Raw genomic sequence first — 24,501 nt, 5'->3', positions numbered from 1 at the left:
AAAAATGCTCATATGAGTCTGACCTTGCATGTATGTTTTTATCAATATGGTGCTGTAATGATCAAATTCCAGGGCATCAGCTCATTTATATTCTTGAGAAGCTTAGATTTTGTTTGTCTTAGTGATAAATAAACCACATCAACGTTACAAATGAATGGTACTTGAGTCATGTATAGATCTTTGGTACTTTTGTTACTTGTTTATTTTGGTACCAGTTGGTATTTGGGATTGTCTTGATAAATTTGCGTCCATGTGTATAATATATGCTGCTGAGTTGGTACCATGCACAATATGTTGTTCACAATACTATCATCTTTAGAACTGAAAAATCGCAGAAATGGTAAAGTTTTACAAATTTTCCTTTTTACTGCTGTATGCACTAGACTATCCCCGCTGCCAAAAAAACCTAAACTTTATGCACTAGACTATCCTTCCTAAGTGGGCCCTTTTTTTTTACAAGTAAAGACAACAACAGAAAAAGCAACAAAGTATAGTCGAAAAGCCTTTGTTTCTTAATCAACCTTTAACAAACAATCTAATCAATTCCTCTCATTTTTGTTTCTAGTTCTGAACTAGGGCCAATCAAAGAGATGAACCACAAGGAGAGAGATTCCTCAAAACACAAACTAATTGTAGTTCTTCACTGGCTTTTCACAAGTGTGCCGGTTCTGCATTAAAATCAAGATTTGCAATGAAAAATCTGAACAATTCTTTTTAGAAAATCAAATTGTAAGGCATGTAGAAATTGAGATAGAATAAGATGTTCTGTAGAATTTCTTTTCTCATTAGAAAATGCTTAAAACATAGGGACCCATTTTGCATCTCACATGTACAGCTTGTAGATACTTAATAACCCAATTTTGCACTTTGCGCACACTAGTTTTATAATATGCATATATATATATATATATATATATATATATATATATATATATATAGAGTTATGCTATGCTACTTCGCAAATTAAAGGGGCTGTATTAATTCGTGTTTCTGACCCTCGGATCTGCTTCAAAAATAGTGTTGATCAGATCGCCAAAACGCAGAACTGGACGTCTCCTTTCCAGCACCCTTTACATTTCCTTTAAAACGTATCTGAAATGGAGGCCTCCAATTAGAACCCTAGACAGCTCCCGACAGAAAGAACGGGGCAACTCTGAAAACCCTAGATTTCCCGCCTCTCCTTCTCTCTCACGCGAAAAAGAAGAACGGCAAATCCGACTGGAGCTCAGTCGCTACCTCCGACTGGTCAACTAGTCGCTCAGTGCAGCCCCAACTCCGACTCCTCTCCTTCTCTCTCAGTCGAAGTCTAAACCTAGAGACGGATCCAGCCCCTCTCCGACCCCTCCGCCTCTCAGTGGCTCTGATCGTCGCCTTGCTTTGCCAGGTGCTCTCTCTCTCTCTTTCTACTGATTGAATTTTCACAGTTTTAAAATTCTAAATGATTGAGTTTTAACGAATTTACATAGAAATGAAATTTCCCCAAACTTGCACTAATACAATATCAGTACTATCAAAATCAGTACTGGTAAAGGCAAACAGAGCCAAAATTGCAATCCCTGACCCTAATTTATTCCCTCCTTAGTATTACAAGAAGTAGATTTTGTGATTGCTTGGTAATTACATCATGAATTGGTAACAAAGAAAAAAAGAAAAGCTGTTTCAGAGGGTATGAAGGCTGTTACATCATGAATTAATAACTCCATTTATTGGATATGAAATGAAAAATTAAAAGCTGTTTCAGAGGGTATGAAGGTTGTTTCATTCATATTATTTGTATTTATGGATTTGATATTTAGATGTTAACTGGAAACTGGAAATGATGAAACTAGTAGATTCTGTGGTTGGTCATATCATTTAAAATTGTGAACTTGTACATATCACTTGATCTAAACTGAAGGAACAAACTAGTATATCCATAGTAGCTTAATATTTTAATAGTTGCTTAAGATTCATAGTCGGCCTACGGGCCATGTAAGAAGCAAAAAAAAAAAAAGATTCATAGTAGCTTAATATTTTAATTTCATGACACTTAGTCTATTTTGGTTGTAGCTTAATATCTAACCATATTTTGATTTTATTTGTGTAGACGAAATGAGTAGTCAATATAGTCGTTCTTCATCAAACCTTTCATGCAAGGCATGGTATAAGTCTACGGTTGTGAAGGTTGCAAGGACCAAGGAGAACTATGGAAAATAATTTTTTAGTTGTCCGAACTGCAATGAGTGGAATGGTTGGTGCGACATCACTACCGATTTCAATAACATAACTCAATTGCATTATCACCAAGGAGAACCTAATGCTTATTAATTTTTTGTACTAGTTATGTATGCTATTAATGTGAATTTTTCAATATTAGTTGGACTAAAGTTCATGTATGCTATTAATGTGAATTATTGTCATTGGGGTCATGATTCTAAAGTTTAACATTTTGCATGTGGTTGCGAAGGATGTGAATAATGATGTAAAAGTTTTTCAGATGAAGCTGTAAGTGAGTGGTACAGGTTCATATTTGTCTGGTACTACTAGAGAGAATGAGGTAGATATTTGGGAGGTAATTAGATAAAAGTTGGAAGAGTAGAACTTAACTCTAAACCATATCATATTGCCAGAATGTGATAGATAAAAGCTGGCAGCATCGGTACACAATTCTAAACAAAGTCTAAAACAAATTAACATAGTTCAAATAACACAGTCCAAATAACAAAGTCCAAATTAATAGAGTTGAAATTAACACGTTCCAAATAACAAAGTCCAAATTAATAGAGTCGAAATTAACACGTTCCAAATAACAAAGTCCAAATTAATAGAGTCGAAATTAACACAGTCCAAATAACAAAGTCCAAATTAATAGAGTCAAAATAAACACAGTCCAAATAACATAGTCTAACTACACAATTCATAAATCTTCTTCTTCAGACTCGTAAATTTCTGCCAGCTTTTGAACACCACTCTCCTCATCAGCAACCGCCTTTCGTTTACCCTTTCCATCGTTTTTTAACTATCAGAACGAACAAACAATGAGCAAAAAACTGATCATAAGTATGTCTCATAATTCACCAAGTTATGATTTTCAACTCCAAAAATGTTGGTACTTGGTACTGGTGCTTGTCATGAAAGTAAGAAAAGTGGGCAACTTTTGCTCCATCACAAAGGCAACAGCAAATCAGCAATACAGATTTTCATTTTGGTATTATGTAAGAAAATTAAATGTTTTGTCTACATCCAGAAGTGCTTGCCATGAAAGTAAGAAAATTAAATGTTTTGTCTACATCCTTGGCTATAAAAAAAATGTAAATAGAATCATACCGTTGGACAAGTTCTTGAGTTATGACCCTCTTTTTCGCCACATATGCTACAAGTTCTGCGCTTCTTCAAAGAAGGAGGTACGAATCGTGTCGAAACCTTCTTTCTACCTTTACATTGTGACGGTTTTGGGTCATGAAATTGGTCATTCCCTGACTCTTCTTCGAAATTAGCTTCAAAGCTTGGTAGACAACCTCCTTGCGCTTGCTTATCTAGCACTGACAACAATTTTTGTTTTCCACTTGCAATTATCTCCTTCATACAAATAAAAGCCTCTGCACTAGTAGCCCCTAGGCCGGTAAGCTCCATCCAATCTGATTTTAAAGAAGCTTTCCTCAATGTCAGCAACTCTGCTGACTCTCCCGAATCCATACTTCTCTCGTTAATAGATCTTTTGGCACTTGCATTAGCCCCTTTAGTCCACCGTTTCAAAATGTAATGGTCGGGTAGGTGTGTAATGCCCACGACTTGCATTATTTTTATAGCATGTGGACAAAGAATCCCACTAGTTATATACCCCTTGCAATCGCAAGAAACCTTACACCTTTCCTTGTCCACCTCTAATGTGTATGACTCGGGTACATAATTATAAATTTCAGGATGTTCGAAAATGTTAACCTTATAAGAGACACCTCTCTCGACTTCAAGATAATCACCAAGTGTGCTGTCTTGTACCATCTCTTTGAACAACGTGAATACTTGCCGTGTATAAACTTGGCGTGCTTTTACCTCCATTTTGTATCTTGACCATAGTTGCGGCACCTCATTGATATTTTTTATATCCTCATCACTCTCCCTTTGCCAAATGCCTTCAATTAGCTTCTCAATCTGCAATACGAATTGATAAACAGATTTGTGATTGTTTACCAATAACTTAAATATAGCATTCATACTCTCACTCCTCTGAGTAGTTGACATGTCGGCAAAAAAAGTGCCTCGGAAGTAAGCTGGCACCCATTGCTCCCGGTTTCTGTACATCACCCTTATGTAGGTAGCATTGTGCACGTCGTACGTGTCGCACATAGCTTGCCAACGCTTCTCAAAATCTGAAACCGTCTTACTACGGATGATTGTAGCCTTTAATTCATCCTCGAAACCAGGCTTCTCATGGTAAAGCTTCGCAAAGCGTTCCCTTGCCTTTCTCATTATATGCCACTGGCAGCATCAGTGGAGAGTTGTTGGAAAAATCAACTCAATTGCCTTTCTCATTGCGGGATCTTGGTCGGTAATAATGGCAGAAGGATGCTTGTCGTACATTGCCTCTAAGAAGGTTTTAAACAACCAACAAAAGTTCTCCGCAGTCTCACATTTGAGAAGAGCCATGCCAAATAGGATGGATTGACGGTGGTGATTCACTCCAATGAATGGAGCGAAAGGCATGTTGAACTTGTTTGTCTGATAGGTGGTGTCAAAAGTCACGACATCACCAAACTCTTTGTATGTTCTCCTTCCTCTACCATCAATCCAAAAAATATTCTTGACAATACCATCCTCATCTGCCAATACTGAATAAAAGAACTCGGGATCATCTTGCTTCTGTTTGAAATACATCAAGGTTGTGTGAACATCAACACCTATGAGCTTTGCATTATCCCCCGCTATCAGATTGCTTATATCTTTTTTCTTGAACCTAATATTCCCCTTACCATCGTGTTGGGCACCCATATATTCGTGAATTTGAGTTGTTCCCACATTTTGAGCACTCAATTTGCGGATGGTGTCCTTCTGAACTCCCGTCATGAGCTTATGGGATCGCAAATTTCGAATCTTCGAAGGGCTCGTGATCAGCTCATGTTTGTGATCCTCCTCAAATACGCTCACTTTCCATTTTCCACCTTCCAATTTTCTAATCCTAAATGAGGCTTTACAGTCGCACCTTGTAATCCCACATTCTTTTTCAGGGGTAGCAAAATCTATCGAGGATCCAGTTGGCCTCTCTTTTCTTTTATGCCACTCTGATTTTCCTTCTTTGGAACAAACATACCGAATCGATGACAACCCATTCTTATTAGTTGTTGAAGTGGCTTTGCGAACACTAAATCCAACAAAAAGTGCATAATTGTTGTAGAAAGTGTATGCCTCTTCATGTGTATTGAACTCCATTCCGACATACGGCTTACTTGTATTATCTGACAAAGGCTCATCAACTTCACAAACTTCCTCATAATAGATGTAGGGATCGATGAGATCTGACTGTTAAATATAAGCAAACCATAATCACTAAACACTCTTGCTTAAGTTGCAATGTATACGTTTTAAAAATATAAAATACTCAAAAATTACCTGAATATGAATTCTCGGATTATTTTCATCTCCATCGACATAAATGTCATTTGAGCCTACCTCTACACTATTAGAAACATCGCATGATGACATTGGTTCTAGCATCTGTTCAAATAGAAAGTGAGATTTTGCTAAATTTAAACATTGCATGATGAAAGTGAGATTTTACTTGATCACTTCCATGGTCAAATACATCAAGGTTATCTCCAATAATCTTTTTGTTTTACTTTGGATCAAATAAAATTATCTTATAAGCATAGTTGTCAAAGTTTTATACACTGCTGTGTTTAACAATAAAATACGGGTGTTTCCAGAAATGCGCCAACTCATGAGAATAACATCAATTGGTTCATAATAGATGTATCTTGGTGGGTTCTGTACGAAATAAAAATTCCAAAATTCCAAAATATGAACTTAACATGGAACAGTTGATTAGATCGTATATATCTTTCGTTTAAACAAAAGACATCCGTTCAATACTACTTTCATTGCGAATTGAAACAATCAAAAAATTACAAAACACATTTGCAGTCAATATTTTCACGGGATCGATCAGACAGAGAACCCGAATACGTACCCAATAGATAGAATCATAGAAGAGAAGAGATCAGTTGGGGTCGCGCAGTCTAGGGTCGGAGTTGGGGCTGCGCTGAGCGATCAGGCGATCAGTCGGAGGCAGCGACTGAGCTCCAGTTTCGCCTCTTAGCCTATGCGTGAGAGAGACAGAGAGAGAAAGCACCTGGTAAGTCGGAGGCGGAGGGAAGTAGAGAGAAGGAGACGGGTCTCGCTGTCTAGGGCTATGCGTGAGAGAGAAGGACTTCCATCTCGCTGTCTAGGGTTTTCAGAGTTGCCCCGTTCTTCCTTTTCGCGTGAGAGGGAAAGACAGGTCGGGAGCTGTCTAGGGTTCTAATTGGAGGCCTCCATTTCAGATACGTTTTAAAGGAAATGTAAAGGGTGCTGGAAAGGAGACGTCCAGTTCCGCGTTTTGGCGATCTGATCAACACTATTTTTGAAGCAGATCCGAGGGTCAGAAACACGAATTAATACAGCCCCTTTAATTTGCAAAGTAGCATAGCATAACTCTATATATATATATATATATATATATATATTTTAAAATCTTCCAAGCACCTCGTCTGTTTCTGATTGGAAATAAAATAAAGCATATAGTCCCCATGGAATTAACCTTCAGACATTATTATTTTCTAAAATAAGCAGTCTCTAGAAGAGAGAAAAAAACTTTTATGTATGTAGGTATACCTGATTTGCAATCATTGGTCTTTTAGGAGTAGTATCAGTGTGCTCCAAACCAAGGTACTGTTCCCATGCACCATATGCATACAAGCAAGCAATGCTATATTCAACAGAAAACAAATATGCATACAAAAGAAAACAGATTAAGCAACAGATAAGAATTATTCACCTGAAAATAGCTGGAGATGACATCACTGTCCTTGAGGTATTCAGGGCGATTCATGGATAAAAATGCAAAATTCCACTGACAACAAATCAAGAAAAATATTATACATTTTGGATCAAAGGTTATAGATCTCAAACAACTTTCTTGATACAAAAGAGCAGAATATAATATACAATATATCATTTCAAATGAACAAAGGAAAGTCATCTTTTATAATTAAAAGGAGATCCATCTTCACTTAATTACAACAAAAAAAAGAAAGAAATTAGAGGTATTCTACTTCCTCAAGTACCCCATCATTTTCTATCTCCCAATATCTAAGAATGTTTCATATTGATGGAATCAGCAATGGAATCGTTCTCTATAGAGACTTTATAGCGAATATTTTGTACTATATTTCTTATTGAGAGGCCTCATTATTATATGGGAGAAAGAAAGAGAGAAAACCTTAGCAAATTCCTCATCTGGAACTTGAAGTTTTTTCTGAATACGCGTCTTCACCTCTGCTAAAGCCTCACCTTCATGAATTACCAATAAGAATGGTTCTCCAAAGTTTTGAACCTGCTGTTGAAGATTAAAACAAGAGCAAAAAGATTCACAAACGGAACTCTCCAAATATGGTAGTTCAAGTAATCCAAATTGGTTTGCTCAAATTTTTTCGTAAAAGCTAGTACATTATTTGGTACTGCTTGTTTTTTTTACTTGTGCATTATTTCTTAACCTGCACAAACTTTCAGGTTACCTGCCCCTCCCAATAGTAATAACAGTCACAAATAATAATTAATGTGTCCTTTTGGGCTTTCCCATTTGATAAAACCAATTTTGCCTTAATACAAGAGAAGACCACAAGAATCAGAAACTATTATGATGAAGGAACTGAAAGCATATTAATTTTGCTAGGAACAGTCCAACTAGGTTCACTCGGTACCTGGTTCTGATTTGGATCTTTCATGAAATGGTAAACATGAATCAGCCGATCTTGAGACCCAAGGTTAGTCTCTTCCTCCGGTATCTGTCAAATTAGAGAGGAAAACACCATAAACAGAAAATTACGTATTGGTGCGTGTGACCTTGTCTTTGTAGCCAACAAATGTGAAAGATATGATCCTAGATATACATTTTGTTGTAGACAATAATAAACCAGGAGCTGAGATAAGACATACCTCCTCTGCACGTATTGTCCAGTACTGATCATTTATATTTTCTATCTTCTCAAAGGGAGGGAAAATCTACCATGGAGATTAAGAAAACCAAGGTTAATACGATAGCAGTAAAGTGAGAAACAGTTTTTATTGTCTTTCTATTTTGACAGGACTGATTTATCTCCCAGATTTGATATAGGAAATACTTTCTAGAGAGCCGGACGCAGGCATGTCAATCCATGGCATACCAACCACATACAATCAAAGACACGTGGCTTTGCTGGGTATAACAATAAATAAAGTCTCATCCCATACACAGTCAGTAGCCCCAGTTCATAATCTACAACTTCAAAAAACAGAACCAGAAATAATGAAAAAGAAAGTTGAAAAAAACCTTGTAAATCTTGTGACAAAACACCTCAAGCAACCGAAGTTCCGCATCTGGACAAGAAAGCTGAACCTGAAACATATATACAGAAATTTACACATGCCAATTGTTATGAGAATTATATTCTAGAATTAGGACTCAGTTTGACTAAGCACACATTTGTTGCCATCAGGTACCCTCGTTTGATTAGTCACAACTAAAAAGTAACCTACCTTCTTATGATATCTGACTTTGCAGAGAAATGTCTCTGTCCCGACCATTTCGAGATTGATGTCTGGTCTAAACCAAAACAAAAAGGCTGGTGGTACCATAAAGATCCTAACTGGTTGGGTAGGTGCAGTACAAACAAGTACACGTCATATTTGGCAATGAAAACCCAATTCAAAATGCAAAGTACCTTTGACTTCAAGTCATTGATCACATCACCAACAGTGCTATTCTTTGGAAGCCTTATAGTACAACTCACCACCTGTTCACCAATATCATTGTATCAAAAGCATTCAATAACAGATATGTAGGAGCTTATGCAAGAAATTGATAAGCATCGGGTTGTAATGAACCTCATCCTTTGTAGAATGGTGAAATACAACTTTCAGAGTTTTCAAACCCTGCAACTCAAGCAGTGGGATGTCCAACACTTCATAATACAAAATATCTAAAGTCTGCGCATGCCAAACCATTAGGTTGTGAAACAATCTCACATCTTTATAATGGTATATTTTATAAAAATGCTGAAGGCTTCAAGAAAATGCTGTCAAGCCCCATTTGAGGGTAGTTATAACAGATAACAGGTCTTAAATTGAAAGCCTTTAATTTCACACATAATCATTTATGAAAAGAAGCCCAAGACCAGTGCCGGAATGGTACTACCACACTACTCTTGTACAATAATTCACTCTAATTCCTAGTCCTTTTTTTGTACTTGATTTCTATTTACTGTCCTTTGTTGTAAATAGCTGCTAACTTTCTTATATTTCTAATTGTTAAGAAGAATTTGCACTTAAACAGATTTTTTGGAACACGACAGAATGGCAAATCAGTTATTACAAATAATGCTACAATCTGGTTGGTAAGATTTGATATTAGAGATCTGAACACACCTGATTATAATGGATCAGCATGTCAGAGAGATGCTCCACACCTCTGTACCGAATGGGCTGAGGCTTGGGCTGTTGGCAATAGCAATTATGAGAGGTAAGACGGATCTTAGACGGATCATCCAGTCCAATGTGACGAGCAACTCTCTCTACAACATCATCATATGTGTGAAGCTTTGAGCTATAAGAAACATAGGAAAAAATATATATAAATGTAGCTCAAAACAGAAATAATTGGCTCTCTTTTCCCAAGTAATTATCTGGTACATATAAGCCGGTACCATAAGGTATAGAAAAAAATAAATCACTGCCACATATTAGATAATTATGTTCTTGTTTGGATTATTGTTTTTCTTTTGTTTCTCTCTGCCAACTCAGCATATATGGGGTTGCCTTTTACACTGGTAAATATCATTGGGCACTCATATAGATGAACACATATATTCTTACTCTCAACAATTACAAAGTAACAAAACTTTGCTTACAGTTCTAGACTAAAGTCGTCCTCCTTTGGTTTTTCCAGAAGTCTGAAATGTACTATCTACATCATGCATTCAGCAAAATTATTAGTCAGATGATAATCAAATAAATAACAAGAAGGTAACAAACCTACAACATCCAAAACTTTTTCTAGTCTTATTTTATAAAGAAAAGTCATTCTATTATGGAACAGATAGATGTTTCAAAGGGGAGAGGGTGTGCATGTGTAATTGTGTATATATACATGGATGTAAGTCATCTAAACAATATTAGTTTATATCAGCATTGTGTGTCATCAATGAAGGGCACAAAATCAAGGACTGATACCAGGTGACAATGCCCTATGTCTGGGCTAACACCTATACCGTTACACAAGGTATTTGTTACAGGGCTCAACACTAGAAGGTCAGACTGCAAATGCAATGTACTTTGTAATGTTGGTTTAGAGTCAACATTGATGGGCTTGCTAAATGGCTGCACTTTAACACTACTTCCCAAATTATTCAATAATAAAGAAGCTTACAGTTTGTAGCTCTTCAAGAGACGTCAGCAGACGGTGGGGCCGGTAAGTATGGTTTTGGCGCTTGGCCCACAACCAATACCTTTGGAACTGCATTGGTATGCCGAATTCCTTGGTAACATCCTCCTACATAATTGTACATCCAATTTCAGAAGCTGTCATGTTTATGAAATATTAAGAACTGGACAGTTTTTTTTTTAGCTGCTGTGGTGAATACAAGTAACAACTGGAAATACCAGATCAACATTTTGTCCCTTTTAGGGTTTTGCCTAGTTCAAAATATGTCAATACTTCCTATATTTTACTTTGATATAGATCTACTTCAACCCTTCTCAAGGCTTGCCAAAGCACACCAAGGGAAAAAAGTAACTTTCGGCTTTTCCATAAAATTAAAAAAGCCATATAGTTTTGAACTATTGCAGCCTCAATCTCTAACAAAGCAGGATATACCATAAAAATTTAAGGCAAAATGTACCTTGAAAGCAGTAAACGGTAATGTGGATATATATGATACTGGTGGTGTGGCAGGAGTACCGAGAACCACCGCTCCAATTGGTGCAGATTTAGAGCAGGGGGGTGTCAGCCGGATGAGGCATAGCCGAGTACACTAAGACTTGGGCTCCCTCCTCGCCAAGTGCTTGCAGGGATTCAGGTGTGAGGCCATGAGGGAGTGGAGCAGTTTCCGCTTGAGCCGATGTTGAAGCCTCGCCGAAAGACAAGTGCCGTGTCGTCTCCTGCCATGATTCAGGCTCTGTCGGTCTCCAGAGAAAATCCTCATCCATCGTCAATTGAAAAAGAAGTTCTTGATTAATTACCATCGGACCTTCTTCTTCTCCCTCTTCTTTTTCTTTCAACCGCCGTTCTAAGGGGCACAGGAGATGACTGATTCTCAACACGCAACAACCAAGGTTCTCATTCTCTGTACGTTAAAATTTCAATGATAATTCATGTTTATAACTACAGTGCTTGACAATTGAATTGTAATTGAATAACTAGTGAATAATTGATAAAAGAAAACCTGACAGAAACCACAATGCTTGACAGTTTTCGAGATTACAATGCCTCTGTAGACGCCATGCCTCTGTTGTTAGATTATATGTTTTGCAGTCATGTGGGTGAGGACCCTCCGATAGAGTATTTACAAAATTCAACAAGGACAAATTTTGTATATAAATTCCCGCTTGTCTTCTGTTCAGAAATAATGCCCCTGCTCCTAGAAGACGAATATCCCCGTCAAGTGGAGAGAGAAAGATGTCAAGTAGACTAATTTCCCCGTCAAGTGAAGTGAGAAAGGTGTCAAGTGAAATGATCAACCCATCATCACCAATTTTTGCTAATACACCTATACAGATATCTTCATCACTGGATGCACATACGTAAAATACATGTGAATTTCGGGTAAACAGATATGCACGAGGCCCATTGCCTAGCTGATCATCAGAGTGCTTTATCCCGTCAAGAAAATGATACAATGTAACCTCTTCAGTTTCCAGATTATACGAAAAGACCCTTCCCGTGCCAATCCAATATAAATTTGTATCCCAGTGAATGAGAGAGTACGCATCATCATATCCCTTTGGAATTGCAATTTGATGACGGGTCCAGCTGATTGTAATATCAGCATCGTCGACAATTTCCCCATCCTCAAAATCATTTTCGAAACTTGATTTCCAAAGGGTACAAAATTTTTTGTCATCGAGTCCTTCAATTAAAAATATTTGAAAGTCATTACGACTAGGTTGACCTATGAAAGTGCCCGTTAAAGGTACTTGGGGATAAACTCTGTCTCCTGCTTCATCAACAATTAACATCCCAATGGTCTTGCCACATGCCTCCTCAAGATTCAGCAACATCAGCCTTACTGCTACTATTTTTGCTTGTTGAAAGATATATTTCCACAAGAGAGCCCATGTCCCGTTGCTGTACATGTATTGATAGTTCGGATCAAGTTTCAGCCCTTCCGTTCTTGTTTCACCGCTTGAAACATTGAGAATTACATAACCAGGGCAAGGATTACGGCGCTGGTTAATGAATAAAAATGGAATTCTCTGCATTGGACAAACAATAAGATTAGGTGGGCTCAGTACTAGATACCAAAATAATAGGACTGACACTGACACGTGCAGCAGAATGAAACGGAAACAGTACCAAAACCAATAAGTCGTCCAGCAGCAGAAGATGAACAAGTCCATAGTATGCACTAGGGCTAGGCAACGAAACAATTAGAATATTAGATTAATGTTGCATAATAGAAGCAAAAGCATATAAAGAGTTAGTTAGACATCCACGGGGCACACGAGGAATAATGAATAAATTACAAGCTGAATTGAAGCTAGTGAAGCAGATTAGGGTGTAGGGAGTAGGTGAGGTGTAATAAGACTTATATGAGGGAAGGTGTGGAAAGAAGGTGAGGTAGAGCTGGATCTACAAAACTATGTGTACTTCCACTGTTCAATAGAGCATATACAGGCCTCTTACCCAGTTGCCCTTGAAACTTCATCTTTTCAACTTGGGGTAATTTCTAGAAGTTGCATGAATGCTTATCATAGCCTCCTCAGTACATCCCCCCTGATTGGGTGGTCTAATCAATATAACTACAGATAGATTAATAGATGGATTCAATCCAACTAACCTGATCCATCTTGATCACCTATAAACTCCAGCTGAGACAGGGAGAGAGATGAGAGTGGAGCTTCTCTCTTGCGGCTGGGCGAAGGATAGAGGGAACGGCTCCGCGGAGGAGACGGGGAACGGCTGGGCGGAGAAGCAGGGGAGAGTCTGGGAGGAGGAGCGAGGGTACGGCTGAGAGGAGGAGGGGGTTTAAACCCTAGGCGAAGGTGGTGGTAGCTAGGATTCAGTGAGGAAGAGGGAGCGGGAAATGAAAAATATAAACGCTGTCCAGACTCCAGAGGCTGAGCTCTCAGAAGAGGCTTTGTATCGAAAGTTCGAAACTGGGGAGATCAACCACAGAATTAATATACTCTAAGGTAACGTGATATTTGTATTTAGATCATGATTGTCTGATCATTATTATGCACGAATATTGAAACATTCTGTGCATCACATAGGACCGGATCTAAACATAAATATTATATTACCTCAGAGAATAGAGACTCCCTACCACAGCCACTTAAATAAAGACATCATCACCAATCATTACCTATCGAATGGCTCGAAACTTTATATTTACTAATTAAATACATGTGAAAAAAAATTCAAACAAAATTTTTAAAATTATTTGCATCTTTAAAAATTAGATATCCATTGAATTTTGATTAACGCAACAAATAAATTTTTATATCATTAGATTATATTATCAATGAATTTTTATATTGACAATCTCAACAAATCATGGTCAAGAGCTAACAAAATTATAACCCCAATTGTAATTAGATTTTGATGTAATTCAATTAATTAGTCAACAATTAAGCAAAATTTAGAATTTAGTAGCCTACGGGCTTTTCCCAAAAAAAAATTAAGAAAAATTTAAAACAATAACCGTTTAATTTTATCATTGTACTAAATTTTTTACATTATGATACAAACTATCTAAGCTATAAAAAGCACATGTATAATCTTATTTTTTTAATCGTTGCTATTGTTAAATTATTTTAATTGCTGACATATCCCATCCCTATTGTACATTAATAATAATAAAATTTAACATATATTACAATATTCGCCGACAATATGAAAAGTTTGATGCATATTAATTTAAAGGTTTTGCTAAAAACAGAGAGATAGAGGTAGAGAAGAAGAAAGGTTAGAATCTTTATTAATCTTGAGCAACCATTACATTGTACACTGGGGTATACATAGACAAATACAAGATGTAAAGATTAGTGTACAGCTATGCTTTAATTGTCTAACTAATTCTCTAACAGAATCGGTTTATCTCTAAAATACGCCTAGCAGCCTCTTCATTATGTTGTGTATGCTGTCCAGTAACTACTGAACTGGAGGAGTCCAGTGGAATCATATTACGATTCTATTTATCGACAGTCGGATAATGAACTCTTAAAAGCAAGGAATGGTGTAAAACTACAGGAACTGAATAAAACAACACCGCTTCCCATCTGTCTACATCATCTTTAGAACTGAAAATTCGTAGAAATAGTAAAGTTTTACAATTTTTCCTTTTTAGTGCTGTATATGCATGACCCTGTTGCCAAAAAAACCAACACTTATACACTAGACTATCCTTCCTAAGTGGGCCCTTTTTTTATAAGGAAAGACAAAAAAAACAAAAAAAAAACAACAAACTATAGTCGAAACTTGAGAAGCCTTTGTTTCTTAATCGACTTTTAGGACCTGTGCGGTTGTGTGAGATTTTGTAGGAAAAACAAAAAACAAAATGCAGATATTTACCCAAATGTGTTCGGCGGTTCCGTTTTATCCCAATTAGATTCAATAAGTTTAGTTGCTTCTTGGCATAATTAAACTATTTTATTAGAGCATGAAACTATTAGGCACCGTTCGGATGACAAACTATTCATGAAAAAGAAAGAGAATTTTGCCAAATTGAGATAATTTTTCCACGGTGTGTTCGGATGACAAATATGTATGAAATGGGATTGTGTCGAGTTTCCTATTTTTCATCCCAACCAATGTAAATTTGTGGGAAAAAAAAACAAATGAGCTCAGATCAAAGAAATCAAATCCTCTGCCCCCCGGGGGGCAGGAATTTCCTGCCCCCAGAGTCTCTGCGCAGTGGGACCGGGGTGGGACCGTTACTGTTTAAGGGTTTAATTTTTGTTACTGTTTTTAAATGGGGTCCCACCCGCAGAGACTCTGGGGGCAGGAAATTCCTGCCCCCCGGGGGGCAGACGATTCGGTCTCCAGATCAAATATTTTTATTTCCCAATGTACTTTGAGAGTTGGCAATATCATGTTAAGTCAACTACGTTAACAATTATTTTATAATATTTTTTACTAATTGTTTAATTATATATCATTTTTAGTAATTGTTTATAATATAACAGGAATGAAGTGATTTTTACATATATTAATTTTATTTAATTGCACTATTATAATTTCATTAATGAAAATAATTGTATAATTTTAAAAAATTAATCAAAATGAAAATTTGTATTAATTACCACATGATCAATTTGTTAATTTAATTTTAAATATTTTTTCGGTGATTTAATTAAGCAAAATGGAAATACTATTGTGTTATTGTTTAATTGATTTAATTTAATTTAATTAATAATTATTTTATTGATATCAAGTTTTTTAGAAATAAAATAGAATTTTTCACAATTATTCTCCCATACAACTGAACACTCATTCAGTTTATTCCCATAATTATTTGAATATTTTTTGTCCGATGACAATACTGAATTCGGTGGCAACAACCACAAAATTAAGCATTTCAGAATACACGTACATAAAAATAAAATTGAATTACAACATTCAAATAATTTTATGCGGGATTTTGTTATTTTATATATGTTAACCTCTAGTCAAATTGAAGTTTCATGATAAATTACAATATTAAAATAAATTTACGTAAAGAGAGATGCAAATTGATTGGAGAAATGAAAATTTTTTTGGAGCAGGGATTATGTTTAAAAAAACGATGAAATGCTAGAACATGCTAAATGAATTAGTAAATGATATTTTACTCAAATCCGTGTATATAACAATTAGAACAAGTCAACAAAATATTCGTGTTGTATATAAATACACATCCTTCGTACGTACATTCTTGTCCCTCACATTCCTTTACACCTTTGTTTGGATGGAGGGTAGAGGGAGAGAGAAAATGGAAAGAAAATAATTTATTTTGTTGAATCATGTTTAGTTGACAAAATTATGTTGGAGTCTTGGAGGCGAAGGGTACATGAGGTGAAAGGTTTAACCCAGCATTATTGTAGTCGATAGAATCGGTTTCTCTTTCAATTTGAGATGTAACGGATAGAAATAAATTTTATTGCAAATACTTTTGAAAAAAATAACACAACTGCTCAATCATATATCTACCTATATAATTCTCACACATTTTTTTATCACAATCCTACAACAACTACTGAATTTCTCATTAACCTTCAAAATTTTAATCAATCAATCAAGAAATAAGACGGAAAGAAAAATTAAATTTATTTTCTCTCATTAATAATCCAAACACGGAGAAGTTAATATATGTTAATTTTCTTTGCTATTCTTCACCTCCCCTTTCTTCCTCTACTCTCCATCCAAACAAAATGTTATTCTTTTCAATTATTGATTTCTTATTTACATATATATTTCGTACAGTATGTCAAATTAATGCTTATACCTGTGTCTTTGTTATGGTGCGTTTTTTTTTTTTTTTTGGACATATAGATTAGTATATTTGGACATATAGAATTAATGCTTATATTTGTGTCTTATATGTGGCAAAATAATTTGGACATATAAAATTAGTTTATTTGAGAATAATTGTTTTTTTTTATTTTTTAGTTAAAATATAAAATATTATAATTTATTTATTTTTGTATTAAAATATTGTATATATTTTATATATTTCTTTCAAAATAGATTAAATACTATATTTTATATATTTCCAATTAATGTATAGTCCAAGTCTCAATATCCAGTGAGTCGGCGGAAAACTTCAAATGGAATTGGAAAGCTTCGTTTTATTCTGTCCGGTTTATTTGGTTTTGAACGGAATCAGAAAAGTTTAGTTTTTCGGTTTTTTTCTTGCTGGTGTTTTTCTTCTTCTTTCCAAATTTTTAGATTAACAGTTGGATACGGAATTAATAACGGTGGGTTTCATTTGTATGATTAATTTCTTATTTTATTTCGATTCAACCGAACAAACTAAAATTTAGTTCGGTTTATTCGGTTCGATTATTGTTAGGTTGGCAAGTTTAATTTGGTTGTATTTTCAAAAACTGAATAAAATTTTAATTTACTTATTTTATTTTGATTTTAAACGAACCGGACCAATGAACACTAGGGGTGTCAATGGGTATGATACGGGTAGGGTGGAAGCATTTTCATACCCATACCCTACCCTTACCCATTAAAATTTGACCTTACCCTACCCTATCCTACCCTTATCCGTTAAAATTATCGGGTAACGAAACGGTAGCGGGTGAATAACGAATAATACGACTATAATAATTAGTTTTATTATATTTTACAAACAGAACATCAAAACTCATTTATTTCGCACATATACAATGATATTACTAATAAAAAATAAAAATAAAAATAATTGTGCAATCAATTTCAACTAAATTATATTTTTTTATAAAAAAGAAAATTCAAAAACAAAAATATATCTTTTGAAAAGTTTAATTATTTAATTAAAGAACAAAACATACAAATAAAAATAATATGTTTAATATTTTTCTTACAACAAAAATAATACACTAAATAATAAAAGTACTCGCTAATTATTGTTCAAATATTATCATATTATTATGTTCTATATAATTATCCTATAGGGTAACGGGTACAAAATAGCATTTATCCGTACCCTTACCCATTTAGCTAATGAAAAAAAATTCTTACCATACTCATACCCAATAAACTAACAAAAAAAAAATAATAATTACCCATACCCGCCTTATCAAATACGATACGGGGCGGATAAACGGCTAAAAGGGTATCATTGACACCCCTAATGAACACTCCTACTTCCATCTTCCATTGAAGTTTGAACTGGTCTCGTTATTCTCTCTTATGAGATCCAAATTGCACATGCTTACTATTTATTTCCTATATATTCCTACCTTGTCAAACGGAGTTCACGGGTTAATTGTTGCTGTTCAAGTACTTAAAACCCCTACGAAATCTCAGTTATTTTGATCTGTTAGCGATGTCTGCCATACTGGAATCTTGTGAAGCATTCCATTTAATTTTCACAAACAGAATTCTTTTCGAAATTTTGATTTCTTTATTTGTTTTCCATCATTTAATTTTCGTTGTAGACTTCTAGAGATGTCTGCCATGGTCGCATATTTTCCAAAATTATTTGCAAATTTTTACACACGCGAGGTAGTAATACATGATGGGACCCACTACTTTACAACTTCATATTAACTCAAAAACGGTGCCTATTCAAAATAGCACAATGGACTAGTATTATTTGTGCTTTAAGATTTGTGCATAGTTAAAAGAACGGTTCGAATCATCTCACTCCATATAATATAACAGTGTCTCTGTAGTAATCTAGAGGATACGAATTCCTTGACAAGCCTATCAACTGCTGAGCATTTGCTTTGGAAGAAAGAAAGCAGATAAATTTAATTTACTGACAGTCAGCACAAAGGTTACAAAGATCAAATAATAAAATTAATTGATTAATATACAAATAATTTCCTTTTTCAAAAATATACAAATAATTTCTTTAAATCTACATTCTGAAACTAAAGCTGAAAGATTTAAAAAGAAAATTTCCCTTTCTTCTCCTTGAAAAAAAATAAAAACAGATTGGCAGTGGCTGAATATACTCATACGTCTTAATTACTCGAATCTTTTAGGCACATCTCCTTAAAATTCTTAATTAAAGATTTCAAGATGAAGCATTTACAGCCATGAGCTTTTCCTGAAGCTTTGTAACACGAGCCTATAAAATTTAAGCATATAGAGATAATGAAAAAAGATGCCATTAGAAATTATATATTTAAAATTTGAAAGACAAACACATATTACTCTTCTCAGTGCAGTTTTGCATGCATATACTCAATTAACACAGTGTGAGAGTTACCCTGAACGATTTGGACCGTCGAATTGAAGGATCCAGATTCAAAGCAGTTGCATAAGCCTCTTCGGCAGAATTGCATTCTTCCATTGCTAAGAATGCATCCCCTTGTGAAATGTAACCCTGCAGCCAAATTTTAACCACACTGTAATTGACAATATCAACCCGGTAATGTTGCTGTCTTGCTTATCAATAGAATTTGGGTACCTGAGGAAAAGTGGTGGCTATTTCACATGCCTTCTTAGCATCTAAAAGAGCAGCAGCACTGTCTCCCATTGCCAATTTTGCAGCAGACCTGAAATTAAACTAAAAATTTATAAAGAAAATGACTTGTTTATTGATAATAATAGAATATCACATGGGGAGGAAGAGGAACACAGTTGAATTTAGATAAGGTACCTTGTATTATACAACACATGCAAACCTCCATAAGGATTAAGCTCAATGGCCTGCATGCACAAACCAAGCAGAAAAGTTATTATTTGGAAAACAAAATAAAGAAATCAGTACCTGATTAGTTCATATTCTTACAATCTCAATTTTGCAAGAACTGAGGAACTCTTCTTTCTCCCTTTTTCTCTATGTTATTTCTACGAATCTAAAATTGATCTTGTGAGTTTTGATTATAAATACACATAGGAGTGAGACTACGGTACTATCTTTGTCCATACTATGGATGTGTGTCATCATTTTCAAAGTCCAAACAATCGATCCATACCATTCAACATGATATCTCCATATGAAAATTTATTTGGAGGTCAAAATTTACATTTTTTAGAATTTTTTTTAAGATAGGTAGAAAATCACTTGATCTAAAGATTCTGAACCATCCAAAAGTAGTGGTTTTCTACCTATCTAAAAAAAAATAGAAATAAATATTCTAAAAAATGTAAAATTTGGCCTCCAAGTACATTTTCATATGGAGATCATGTTGAACGGTTCAGATTGACTGTTTGGAATTCATAAATGAAGATACGGATCCATACTACAAAACGATGTGCGCTTTGCATAGTACCATAGCCTCACTCATTACATGGAGTCTATTTATAGACTTAATTATAGTATTTCTCTAAACATCTTCGGCTAAGCATCTCTTATATTCTTCATTATCTCCTAAAATATACACCCGCTAATATCTCTAATACTACAATTTAAATCGTAGACTCCTTGGGTCTTAGCCTCTCAGGTAATAGAGAAAAGTATCAGAGATTCCACTGCCTATATTACTCGAATTAACTACAGTTAAATACAGTTTAAATCTTCATACCAAATTCTATAACAATCAAATTTACAGACAATTAGCGCTACAGTATAATTTAAAGGAACCTGTGAGAGAAGGGCTACAGCCTCGGCCGCATTCTCCTTCTCCAGAGCCACCTCAGCTCTCTTCCTCAATCCGAGAGCCTCGAGATTCGTGCCAGGGTCAAAATTGGGCCCACACACCCACGCCAGAACTTCAGCCGCACGAGCCGGAGTACCACAGTGGCCCACCAATTCCCCTTTTGGGAGCACCACCACGTTCGGCCCGGTGCCACACCGACCAAGACAGCCGCAGGAGACCACAGATAATCCTGGCGGGGCCAGTCCAGAGATAGTCAAGAGGGTTTCCCTTGAGCCTTGCCTGGCGCACGTGCGGTTCACGCACACTCTAAGCTCGATCTTCTCAGTAGAGGTTGACGTGGCTGATGCGTGAACAGTGAATTTTCTTTCTCGCTTTGCACAAGTGACGAGAGAAGAGAAAGAAGGGTGGGTTACTGTGAGCGCCATTTCTCGACTCTCATCAGCGCGTTAAAAAAATATAAAAAAGGAGATGTTGCTTTGCGTTATCGGATCTTTTTTCGTATATGCCTATCAGCCTATGCAATTTGTAAATTATTGGAGGAAATTCGTCACTCAAAATCAGCCCATCAATGGGATTTTCAACCAACAGCCCATTACAGCCCAATAATGACACTGGGCCTGAATCCGAATTCATTCTCCTAAAGTAACTTAAATTTAGAGATTAGATCTGGACCGTCAGATGTTTTTTGGCACGAATATTAATAAGGTTCGTGCATTCCACTTCGGGCTGGATTGGTCCGGATCTAAAATCAAAATTTGAGTATTTTTGGGTGGAAATGACCCTTATAGGCTCTCAGAGATCCCTATAGTAACCCAAATTTTGATTTTGAATCTGGACTGTCCGATCTGTTATGGCACGACTATTAAAGGAGTTATGCATTCAATCTCGTGCCGGATTGACCCGGATTTTGATCGGACGGTTCAGATATAAACAAAACTTTTGTGTTACTTTAGGGGATCCGGACTTATTTCTCTTTGAATTCTCTCTCACCTCTCAGCTCTCGGTACCCGTTTCCCCTCTCCAATACCGTCTCCGAGATTGACGATCAACGACAAGTAAGATCATGTCTGGTGCGCGTGTCAGTCTGAAGGGATGGCAGCAGGCGGCGGTTGCAGTGGGGTCCGCTCTTGGTGCATTAATGGATCCAAGAAGAGCCGATTTGATAGCGGCTCTGGGAGAGACCACTGGCAAGCCGGCGTTTGAGCGCGTGCTTCAGCGCATGAAAAACAACACCGAAGGACGGGTGAGTTTTCTTTTCTTATTAATAGGAAAACCAGCAACTCAGAATTTGCTTTAGTGAATCATAAAATGCTCTGAGGGCTGAGGGGCATGTTTACATGTTATTTTGTTCATGGATAGCTGGTATATGTATTGGAGGAAATTGATTCGACTGTTCCTCTTACTTATGCGTGCACAGTGGCTGTTGATTTTGTTTTTATAGCTGCTGCTTTCTGGTTCTGTTTTGTAGCATAGATTACCATACTGTGACCTCTATAACAACTTGTTTCTGTATATTCCTTTCAAAAATTGGAGTTTAATGCTTACACATGTAAAGTGAGAGATCTTTTTTTACCCCGACAGTAAAAGGGCCTATAAGACTCCTTTCCATTCATTTATTCAGAAAAGGACCAGTAGAAAGTTGTGAATTTTGGGCATTAGGAAAAAGAAATTTACTGGCACAGATTTTTTTTTTTTTTTTTTTGCAGCTCTATGGGGGTTTAATGTTTTGTTGTAATTGGAACACGCTGTGATCTTTCACAAAAAATTTGCACTTTTTCATTTGAGGGTACTGGAATGGTATATTTATCATAATTTGAATATAGCCTCTGCATTAGCATTTAAAGGTCATATATTTTGTGCTTAACCCACATTTTGTATTGTTGATTCAGGAAGTACTTTTGCACCAGCCACGGGTCATATCTTCTCAAGTCTCACACGCATGGGACATGCCAGAAAACACATTTGGTGCAGCATATGCAAACTTTATGGGTTCTAGAAACTTCTCACCTGATGATCGGCCCCCGGTTAGGTTTATGGATACTGACGAGCTTGCCTATGTAGCGACACGTGCGCGTGAGGTACACGATTTTTGGCATGTGCTTTTTGGCCTCCCGACAAACTTAATAGGTGAATCGGCACTTAAAGTGATCGAGTTTGAACAGATGTTTCTTCCCATGTGTTTTATGTCAGTTGTTGGGGGCTCAGCTAGGTTTAATGAGAGACAGAGAAGGCTGTTCTTTCAGCATTACTTCCCCTGGGCCCTACGTGCAGGTGTTAAAAGCACTGATTTGATGTCAATTTATTACGAGAAGCACTTTAGCGAGGATTTGGAGGAGGTGCGCAGGAAATGGAGCATTGAGACCTGTCCTGATCCAAAAAAGAAGAACGCTTAGATTGAGTCTGCATCTCTAATAGGTTCTCTTTTGTTGGTCTGATTCAGTTAAATCTACGAGTTAATAAATGAGAAGTTCTTCTCTCTGAGGTAAATGCTAGGAGCTTTTGGATTTCAAACAGTAATGTACATAGTTGCATTTTGTTTTCTGAGTATTCTTTCGTCCCGTGAAATTTTGCTGCTTTTAATGGTGATGTACTGTTGTCTCATATCTAAGAACTAATTGTTTTACATAAAAGTCTTGTGCCTGAATTGGTTTGTTCTAGGGTTAGCGTATTCTTCATCCGGTCGAATCTGGTATGGCTCGTACAAAAAATGTACCAATAAGTTAATGGGTCGGGTCCAGATCATCGCAACTTGACCTGTTTGCAACATGGGTCAGTTCCAACCTAACAGGACCTTGTTTATTTTTTTATTAACATTAGAAAAATATAGAAAATTAAATAAATCTAATAGTTAACTGAAACAATAAAATTATGTAATTTTAAAATTTTAACGGAAAAACTTCCGTCCAATCTAAAATAGAATTCAAGCAGAGATTAAGCTAAGATGACCAACTTTGATTTTTCAGATCTCTTTGCCCAAGATTGAACCCAAACGGACTGTTTGTACAATTGCAGTTAACATATGATGTTTGAATTGTGCTATTAACAATTGACATTATCTGTCAAAACTGAAAAGAAAATAGTTGAGAGAAAAAAAGAACACAGCCTCTTTTATAGAAATGAACGTGACTCCGGTTGGATTTCATTTCTAGCTACTCCCAACTTAATTGGAACTAAAAGGCTTGTTGCTTCTTGTTGTTGTTAATTTGTTTTTCTAAGTACCGAAACAACATACTGACGATACAACACATGCATTCATATTTCCACTTCAACACATGTTCAGATTGAATTGTAAATACATGCGCTTGCAGTTATTCTGAACGCATTCGTTTAATGCCTTGCGTTCAGACTGTCTTTAGTACTTAAAAATTTGTGAATTCAAAATGACTTGTAAATACATGCATTTGAAAAAAGACATAATATTGTTAGAGAAATTTATATATACATCCATTGTGATTTAGATATTTCCCATCAATACTTTAATTTAAGTTATTTCCCCATTAAAACTTACTCATTTTATTAATATCCCCATTCCTTCATTTAATCACTTAAAAATACAATTGAATATTATTAAAACTTTAAATTTACAACTTCAGCCCATCTAATTCTTCCCTCTCCTTCGCTACCCTCCCTTTTCCTTTGTTTTATGCAAAATCCATATGATATGGTTACAAAGCAATTTGAAACAGTCAAGTCTGGAGACCATTGCCGAATACGTCTCCTGAGTAATGTAAAGGAAATTCATATTGTGCACTTTTGTTCTAGAGTTTGAGATGCTCGATAGCTCGAGCCTCTGACTCACTATAGGGCAACATTTTTTGCATATTTTAA

The 24,501-nt window shown here is 35.9% G+C and overlaps 4 protein-coding genes, 1 long non-coding RNA gene and 1 pseudogene across 6 annotated transcripts in view; 2 read left to right on the top strand and 4 right to left on the bottom strand.

The window, feature by feature from the left end:
• Positions 1–23,215, top strand: part of LOC144546326 (ubiquinone biosynthesis protein COQ4 homolog, mitochondrial-like) — a 30,009-nt gene extending 6,794 nt beyond the window's left edge. The window contains exon 3 of the mRNA XM_078294877.1: positions 23,170–23,215. The gene's annotated coding sequence lies outside the window, so the exon portion shown is untranslated. The remainder of the gene's footprint in view (positions 1–23,169) is intronic.
• Positions 553–6,926, bottom strand: LOC144546306 (uncharacterized). The gene is made up of 2 exons (XR_013508737.1): positions 6,847–6,926; positions 553–668 (listed from the first exon to the last, which is right to left on the bottom strand). It is a non-coding gene; the product is annotated as an uncharacterized LOC144546306 (long non-coding RNA).
• LOC144550650 (protein FAR1-RELATED SEQUENCE 5-like) lies at positions 3,516–5,684 on the bottom strand (annotated as a pseudogene).
• LOC144546297 (ubiquitin C-terminal hydrolase 12-like) lies at positions 6,931–9,815 on the bottom strand. Its single transcript, XM_078294861.1, has 8 exons — positions 9,637–9,815; positions 9,097–9,198; positions 8,934–9,005; positions 8,543–8,608; positions 8,170–8,235; positions 7,935–8,018; positions 7,454–7,570; positions 6,931–7,084 (listed from the first exon to the last, which is right to left on the bottom strand). Exons 1-8 carry the CDS (start codon positions 9,655–9,657, stop codon positions 6,947–6,949), a joined length of 666 nt encoding a protein of 221 aa, XP_078150987.1. The 5' UTR covers positions 9,658–9,815; the 3' UTR covers positions 6,931–6,946.
• Positions 18,849–21,147, bottom strand: LOC144546336 (uncharacterized). The gene is made up of 5 exons (XM_078294885.1): positions 20,658–21,147; positions 19,731–19,780; positions 19,539–19,626; positions 19,338–19,454; positions 18,849–19,196 (listed from the first exon to the last, which is right to left on the bottom strand). Exons 1-5 carry the CDS (start codon positions 21,096–21,098, stop codon positions 19,143–19,145), a joined length of 750 nt encoding a protein of 249 aa, XP_078151011.1. The 5' UTR covers positions 21,099–21,147; the 3' UTR covers positions 18,849–19,142.
• On the top strand, positions 21,628–23,215 carry LOC144546346 (coenzyme Q biosynthesis Coq4 family protein / ubiquinone biosynthesis Coq4 family protein). 2 transcript variants are annotated; one of them, XR_013508749.1, is made up of 3 exons: positions 21,657–21,916; positions 22,563–23,125; positions 23,156–23,215. XR_013508749.1 is itself a non-coding variant. In XM_078294894.1 (2 exons), the coding sequence occupies exons 1-2, from the start codon at positions 21,737–21,739 to the stop codon at positions 23,064–23,066; spliced, it is 684 nt and encodes a 227-aa protein (XP_078151020.1). In that variant the 5' UTR covers positions 21,628–21,736; the 3' UTR covers positions 23,067–23,215. The 2 variants fall into 2 exon arrangements, 1 of the variants encoding a protein (XP_078151020.1); XM_078294894.1 differs by having other exon boundaries at positions 21,628–21,916; positions 22,563–23,215.
• Positions 23,216–24,501: the final 1,286 nt, after the last annotated feature.

This window comes from Carex rostrata, chromosome 2 (genome assembly GCF_964058835.1).
Source record: "Carex rostrata chromosome 2, lpCarRost1.2, whole genome shotgun sequence".
In the NCBI taxonomy this organism is placed as follows: domain Eukaryota; kingdom Viridiplantae; phylum Streptophyta; class Magnoliopsida; order Poales; family Cyperaceae; genus Carex; species Carex rostrata.
This window is presented reverse-complemented; position numbering and strand designations above follow the sequence as displayed.